Genomic DNA, 8,812 nt, shown 5'->3' with positions numbered 1-8,812 from the left:
TGAAAATCAGCTTTGTGTGTCGTTACTTTACACTCTGTACCTATTGTGGTCGTTACTTTACACTCTGTACCTATTGTGGTCGTTACTTTACACTCTGTACCTATTGTGGTCGTTACTTTACACTGTACATATTGTGGTCGTTACTTTACACTCTGTACATATTGTGCGTCGTTACTTTACACTGTACATATTGTGGTCGTTACTTTACACTCTGTACCTATTGTGCGTCGTTACTTTACACTCTGTACCTATTGTGCGTCGTTACTTTACACTCTGTACCTATTGTGCGTCGTTACTTTACACTCTGTACCTATTGTGCGTCGTTACTTTACACCCTGTACCTATCGCTCGTCGTTGCGTTACACTGTATACCTATCGCGCGTCGTTGCGTTACACTGTATACCTATCGCGCGTCGTTGCTTTGCCCTCTATACCTGTCGTGTGTCAACTGAACAACCATAGAATTGGATACGACAGGTGGCAGTTTAATTTATAGTCAACAGTGAAGCAAAGATTGTTTTTTTTTTTCAATGATGAAAAGCTGGCTACTATTAATTATTGTGTGTGGTAACCTTTTAATCAAGAGTTTGAACCAGGAACTAGTACGATAAAATTTCATTTCGTTCTTTATCTCTCTCTACCCCAAAAAAAGTGAGCTGAACGGTAGAAATTGTTGCCTGTATAGAACATTCCTAGATACACTTGACTTATTTACTTCCTAAATTACTTTAGTGTTTGGCAGCAATGTTTTTATGTGGCATACAGTACCGCCATTATTAACTGATTTCGAATATCTTCGTGATACAAGTATAATAGGTATTAGCAGTGAATGCTGCTGAAGCGTTATGTCGTGAACTTTAAACTTATTTAAACTCAAGTTAGAACGAGGTTTGAAGAAAGCTTCAATATAGAAGGCTATACATCGTATCCCGTTCTCCCAGTAGTTGCATTCCTTCAAAGTTCTTCAACTAAAGGTGTGAGTGTTTAGAATATCGAGTGATGAACAATCAGAAGGAAAACCTTCCTTTTATTCTTGCCAAAAGAAATTACTACACGTACGTAACCTTCAATGGACAACAGTTTTGCGCATGCGTATATGATGAAACAGCTGCGTGTGTGGTCATTCGGGACTTAATGGACAGATATGCTTTATTCATCAATTATTCGAAGCCTGAAGTCACTTTCACCGAGTTAGATTCTATAGAGAAATTAATCTGTTTGCTTGACGAAATGCTAAACTTTTAAAAGGTAAATATTTTTTAATAGTTGTATGTTCATATACATTTATTGAATTAAATCACATTCTGTGCGTGTTTGTGTATCTTCAAACAGGTGTGTGTGTGGGAGAACACGTAGAATCATTGTGTCCCTAAAAAGTTAAAATGAAAACGTTGTGAGTGCAGTAGCGAACTCCGCCCATGCCTAATTTATTAACTGTAACACATTACGAAGTTTATTATATGTATCATTGATAAATAGACGCGATCACATTCGGCTAATTTAGTACAGAGTTTGAAAATTTGTTTCAAACTCCAGCCTGTCATGTTTCGCAGCTTTACGTTTGTCAAAACGATTTGCCTGAAGTTCGTATCGCGTTGATATCACTGGTAAGAAGATTTATACACACACGCATATATAATTTTACATTGAATGTTTTCTATGTCTATATGATTTTTTGGCTGTTCGATTTTTTTGATTCACTCTTAAGTCTCATAATCTTCAGTTTTATCTAGGTTAAGCGTACGTAACATTATATACAAAGATAGGCCATTAAATCTAGTACACAGACAGCCGTGCCTGGAGGATGACTCAGCAGTTTGAAAGTAGAGATATCTATACCAGATAGGACTTCGTAGTGATACTTGTTTCTTCGTATCTTGCCATCTCTTTGTTTCGTTTCTTTGTGCCAGTTTATCTTGTTCAACAATTACCATATATAAAAATCTAAATACATACAAAACATGCGTTAAAATATGTTACCTGGTTACTTAATAATTGGTTCGTGCTATTACATCATACTGGTCATCTGATATATCGAAAAATTAAACTTTGTCATGTTACGAGAGAACTGCTATAAGCCAACGTATGAAATTAATTTCCTATAGATACGTTATTTCATGTCTGTGATCTAACATAAGTTACGTGAGTTTATTTAATACAATAACATTATTTCATTTTGAAACTGAAATGTTTGTTTCATGTTACTCTTCTATTTAAAACTATATATACATACATACATACACGCTTTTCCACATGCCTTTTTTTTTGTATAAGTAAGTGTACGTTATTATGAATATAATTGTTTCAGTCTAGTAATTTACCAGTCAATTACATGTGTTTCACTACCTGATTTTGCGAGTTAAGAAGGCGTATATATTGTTATTGGTTTGCCTGGATGATGGCTGTTAAATCTTGTACGCTTAAAACTTTTGAGCTTCAGTGAATAGCTAGTTCATGAATTATGCTTTTCAAACGTCTGCGTAAGAACTGGGATGTTTCCTTAATTTTATATAATACACTTTCTTTTTTCTCAGCTCTCTGGTTCCAACGTCAAACTTGTACTTGTTCCCTTTCCTCTTTACCTTTTTCTTCTCTTCTTTCGAAGGGCTACTGATAATGGAGGCATTCTTTCTTCGTCTGTGTAGGCTTCTTGGATGTTGTTGGCCTGCAGATGATCACTGTCAACCTGTAGCATTCAGGTCCTGTAAAATTAGTTCTAAGAAATATGGTACCTTTAAGAATTTTTATTTACGTTCGTGCAGCATTAGGTTTCTTACGCACCAGGTAATAATGCTGACGTCAGCTTATAGGAATGCACTTCGTATATAAAAATGTATTCACGTATTTAGTGAAAGGTGTTTTGTAAAGTAATTAGGTGTTTCACCAGCTTACACTTTCAAAAGATAATTTTTAAAACTAACCAAACAGTTGTTCACAGGAAACCATCAAAATAGTTAGCCGAAACTAATCATTTATACTGCTTGGCCACATATTAGCCAAATGATGGGCTATTTTAACAGCGAACAATGTAACTCTTCCCACTTTCGGTTCCAGTGATAATTCTTTTGTTTTACTTTATTTAAAAAATGGAGATAGTATTTTCACGAAGTTCTCCAAAGAATTGGGTTCATTGTCTTTTTTCTTTAGTTTAAGTGGGGCGCAGTATATATACCTTCTCTCCCCCCCCCCCCACACAAACAAACATATTTATTTAATAGTACACAGCGCTAATTTTCTATTTAAATGTCTAAATATCCTAGAACTTCAAGTTTATTTTTCTTTGTACGTTGATACTCCACGTTTTAAATGTCTAAATATCCTAGAACTTCAAGTTTATTTTTCTTTGTACGTTGATACTCCGTTTTAAATGTCTAAATATCCTAGAACTTCAAGTTTATTTTTCTTTGTACGTTGATACTCCGCGTTTTAAATGTCTAAATAATATCCGGAGTATCAACGTACAAAGAAAAATAAACTTGAAGTTCTAGCGTTTTAAGTGTCTAAATATCCTAGAACTTCAACTTTATTTTTCTTTGTACGTTGATATTCCACTTTTCACTATGCAATTATGTGTGTAAATGTGAAACACGTGTAAATACCATGAACCTTAACATTATGTGGCACACAGCCACTAGTGTGTATATATAATCGTCGCGATGAGCCTAGTTCGATCCCCTATAGGCTTATCTATCTCTTATATCACACATTCTTGAAGTAAAATATATGTTGTAATACTTTATTATATGTGCGTGTATATATATATATATATATAATATTACAAAACTTTGGAAGTGTGTCTGCCTTCGATCCATTATAAACGCGCAATTATTACGTCATATTTTCGATTTTTGTTATATTTTACCATATGTTTTTTAGAAATGTTAAACATATCTCAACATGTATAAGTTACGTTGAAAAGCCACACATTCGAGATGCGTTTCTCCTGTCTGATTTTTAACGTGAAACTAATGTTATGAATGTATACTAGTGTTTAGTTAATTATGGTAGAAACGTTTCTCTGAAAGCATTGCCTATTTAGTGAAAAGTGTACTTTGCGATGATTAAACTTCGTTAAGCTGTTCATTAAAATTATTCCGTAGTAGTTACAATCTTCGATATTTTACTGCTTCAACATGTTACTTTTTTTGTTTGCAGCACTGTTTCCTGCAGGATCAAATTTTACTAGTAGCAATATAGTCACTGCTGTTTTAATATTGTTCAAAAAGAACGTTTTGCCTTTGTTTTTTGTTTTTTGTCTGTAATTACTAAAATATTTATAACGTGGTTGACTAATGTTACTTTTTTCGTGTAGGCGGACCCGTTCTCTCAATGCTCCCAGCCCAGTATACCAGTTTGGACCGTGTGGACAAATAATGAAAAATGTTGCCATGGTGATGTAAGTTACTTTGTGTATTATGACAAAAGTTGCGGGCCTACTTTTATTCTTTGTTATACCAACTTTGAAGATTCTCTTTTTCTCTCTCGTTTCGCTCCTGTATCTCCAAGTGCAAACCTTGTATTAAGAAAAAAACATTAATTTTAGAATTAATTATGATGTTCTTCAACTTTTTAAACACATTTTTCAGAATCAGGTATGCACCAAATTACTTGCGAGTCCGTGACTTTGTTCGTTACGTAGTCTATATAATAATAATAATAATGTGAATTATAAAAACAAATCGATACTTTGATGGTAAAGAAACCAGACCTAATTACTTTTCTTGCTCAGATGTAATTCATATTAACTTCCAATCAGAGCAAGCTACCTATTTAGACCGAATTGAAAAATCAACCTAGTGATGAATATAACTGATACAGTGTACTTTTCTTACGATCTTACTTATAAAGATTATAAGTTTTCATCTGGATATCCTATGTAAACAATATCTTTCGGTCGTAATCCCAATAGTATCCCACGAGGTTCGACCAGCTTAAGAGATTTAGGTTAGTACTACATACATATACTAAGCTAACAATGCAAATCAATCAATATATTAAAAGATTAATAATAAAAAGTCATAAAAAAGATATATTTAACATTCTATTGAATACTGTTAATGAAAGTAACAAATAAACAATAAAAATAGTGTATTCGTTAAGGAATACACACAAACACTAGATATTCGTATCAAGTACTGCCGCCTATTTCATGTTTGTTGAACAACGTAAAATCAGTATAACCGCATATAAGCAAAACTCAACACAATCTAAAAACGAATGAAAACCTATTAAACAGCTCCAAAAGTGTAACTTAGAGGAGTGTGTAATCTGAAATAAATTACTAGGACACGTTTTTCTAGTTAAGTTTGAAGCCAAGTATCGGAGCATTACTAAGAGTACAGCCAAAAAGTAATGTTTATGAAGATACAAAATGATAAGTACGAAATTCAATAAAAAGAAAGTTATATTAAACATACTATGAGGTGTGTTATAACACGGAACACGTGGAGTGGGCAAAAGGAAGCATTAAATAAAGTTAAATGTTCTGTACAAGCCGAAATGTAAACGCAATAAGCCTCAAGAAAGTTCAATAATAATAATTAGGCTTATAAAGAAAATTTTAAAAATCGAAAATATAGCAAATAAAGTAATTGACAAGCACTAATGTAGCAACTAATGACGTCATATACTATATACAGTATTGTTATAAAGCTATTACTGACGCAGGATCTCTCTCTCTCAAGACGCCTCTGACGCAAGAAAATCCAGAGTTTACAAAATTTTGATTAAACGTGTACATGATGTAGCATACGATGAGATATGACGATTATAATTTACAGTTTCCAAATCGGACAAACAATGACCAAGTCATGACTGGCCACGTCATCAACAGAAACCCCGTAACTAATAACATTATTTCTTGTTGTGTAACCGGCAGGTCTGTACGTAACCGTTTTCGCCCGTTGTTGCGTCTGTGTTTCAGACCAGAGTCCAATAGATCTTCAGCAAATAGCACCAAGCCCTGCTGACCGTGACGCATCCATTACGGCTTGCGTCTAGGACTTGCCATAGGGCCCTGGAAGCTATTTGGTTTTGGATTAAATTTTATGCATATTCACTGTGGCAGATTGATTTTTTATTCATTAAATATGAAACACAAACGTACAGTATGTACTTGCGGTTTACTTCCATCGTATCGTCGCTTATACTAGGTGTTCTCAGATTAATATAGTATATGATATTGTCAAATCTAAGGCTTTCGTGGTTGCCAGATTTCCGTGAGGAAATAAGCATTCCAGACTTGGCAAACAAGCCCAACTTTCTCCATGCATCATTTCCGGTCACGTGAACATTACATTTCCTTAATTCAGTCAATTCTTATTAAACTGATTAATTGTGAATAATTTACTAATTTCAATGTTTGTAGAATACTCAATAAAAGAGCAAACTGTAACACAGTAGAAGTTACTGGGCAAAGCATAGAAATAACACGAATGTAACCTTAAATCCATAATTATAGTTATATTTTGATAAACCCCTTGAAAAATAAATATTATAAAAAAACAGTTTCTTCTATTGCGTATAACCTTTCACTTTTTAGTTTCTGGATCAGCTGCTCAGTCATGTTAAGTTGTGTAATAGTTATGTCAACCACACTATATCTGTCATATCCATTGTCGACGAGGCCTTTTTTAAATATCAAGGCTCATCAGACCGGCTGGGATATAACAGACACGGTAGGTTTTCAGACCGGCTGGGATATAACAGACACGGTAGCTTTTCAGACCGGCTGGAATATAACAGACACGGCAGGTTGTCAGACCGGCCGGGATATAACAGACACGGCAGGTTTTCAGACCGGCTGGGATATAACAGACACGGTATGCTCATCAGACCGGCTGGGATATAACGGACACGGTAGGCTCATCAGACCGGCTGGGATATAACGGACACGGTAGGCTCATCAGACCGGCTGGGATATAACAGACACGGTATGCTCATCAGACCGGCTGGGATATAACAGACACGGTAGGTTTTCAGACCGGCTGGGATATAACAGACACGGTATGCTCATCAGACCGGCTGGGATATAACAGACACGGTATGCTCATCAGACCGGTTGGGATATAACAGACACGGTAGGTTTTCACGAGTGAACACCTCAGTATGAATTGAAATATAAAAATTTATCACGAATTTTTTATCAGGTCACTGCCAGTTTTTTGTTATTGGACAAATTCGGCGGATTCACAAGTTTAGTAAAGGTCTTTAACTGATTCCCATCCTCGTATTTACGCAGCGGAACATGCGTACCATGTGACTGGTCATTCTCATTACACATAGATGAGGCCATAACTCCCAGATATCACCTAAACAACTGTTGAATGACACTGTTATCGACATACTTACACAAGGTCGTACTAAGCAATGTTCTCCACGGGTGATAACAGGTATTTCGTACGTAACGGTTTTCTTTACCACATTTAATGTGAAATCACACATTCATAACACTTAGAAGAAGATATAAACACATGGGCATGGTATATTTATATATCACACTAAATTTTTACGTAAAATTTTAATATAAAACTTTTTACAAGTGAAAACAGATTTGTTAGCTACTTTATAAGCGGGAACGATGATGTATCTTCTACGTAAGTAATATATATGCCCAGCAACTTTTTTCTTTCCCATAACATGTTCATTGTTGTTAATAGTGAATTTCTGTGTTATATATTTGTGGATTATATCTTTAACAATGTTTACCCGTTTTCTAAATGTGATTACTTTTAAGTTTTCTCTTGTACTTTATTTATTTAGAACTTTACTGATTGATGTGATAATTACTTGTTTGCTGGGTTTCAAGTAATTTTAGGGCATTCCCGGAATTTAGGACCTTCACTCGTTAATAGTCTTAAATCTTCGTTAGTCATACTGTCAAGGTTACTGCTGAGTACGTGGTTGATGGGAGAATATATGTAATGCAGTGTTTTCCAAACTGTGGGGCTTGCCCCCTTGGGAGGGGCAGCCTTTGGCGGGAGAGCCCAAAAATAACGACCTAAGAAACAGAAGAGTTGGCGACGAGGATAACCTGACGAAACTATCACCTTGCTATCAAAGCTTTTTTTTTATTTTTTGCCCTCGCATTTACTCTCTCCTAACAAGCATTTTTTCATTTTCATTTTTTTATTAAAAAACAGGTAAAGAAAATGTTAATTTTTCTGTTATCACTTGCGAAAATTGTTTTAACGTGAAGGGGGAGAGGCGCAAAGGAAACTTTGCTGAGTTAGAGAGCGCCGCTATTTAAAGTTTGGAAAACACTGATGTAAGGGGATGAATTACACTCGCATTTAGAGGATGGAATATTGAGTAAGTCCTTAATAGTTATGTTGCAAGAATAGCTAATAGTTCGGTAACGTATTTGCCGGTATATTTGAACAAGTTAAATTTATTTCTCTAAGGTTAGGTGTATAGGACAACCTACATTGTCAAGCAAGTCCAGGTTGTTACTTTTGTAAAGAAATTCTTAGAAGTCATTTTTAAACTGTGCTTACGTGCGCTCTGGGGAAAACAATACAACCACGAGTGTGGTTTTATGCTGTTCAAAAGCTACATATAGCTCAATGCGGCATAACTTAAGTCACAAACATGTAATAAACAAGTTTGTAAAGTTTTCATCACAGTTGAACTCCTTTTGTATTACAAAAAATACTAAACCTTAAGGTATAGTGATTAGTGTACGTTACAGAAACTTTTTTTTAATATAATCTATATGAACATAATAGTACTGTCTGTTGTCTGTCCATGTAACTACTTCGCAGGGTGTGGATGGATCTTCACCAAAATTGGTTTAGAGGCTCATTAGGTCCAT

The 8,812-nt window shown here is 35.0% G+C and overlaps 1 protein-coding gene across 1 annotated transcript in view; it reads left to right on the top strand.

Moving 5' to 3' along the window:
• The first annotated feature begins 1,125 nt into the window (after nucleotides 1–1,125).
• The window catches only part of LOC106471847 (NAD kinase-like), a 42,624-nt gene continuing 34,937 nt past the window's right edge, over nucleotides 1,126–8,812 (top strand). The window contains exons 1-2 of the mRNA XM_022400460.1: nucleotides 1,126–1,248; nucleotides 4,313–4,396. Of these exons, the coding sequence (XP_022256168.1) occupies nucleotides 4,374–4,396 (23 nt within the window). The 5' untranslated portion in view covers nucleotides 1,126–1,248; nucleotides 4,313–4,373. The remainder of the gene's footprint in view (nucleotides 1,249–4,312; nucleotides 4,397–8,812) is intronic.

The sequence above is a fragment of the Limulus polyphemus genome, unplaced genomic scaffold (assembly GCF_000517525.1).
Source record: "Limulus polyphemus unplaced genomic scaffold, Limulus_polyphemus-2.1.2 Scaffold4901, whole genome shotgun sequence".
NCBI classification, from domain to species: Eukaryota; Metazoa; Arthropoda; class Merostomata; order Xiphosura; family Limulidae; genus Limulus; species Limulus polyphemus.
The sequence above is the reverse complement of the archived record's forward strand: the minus strand, read 5'-3'. Positions and strand labels throughout refer to the sequence as shown.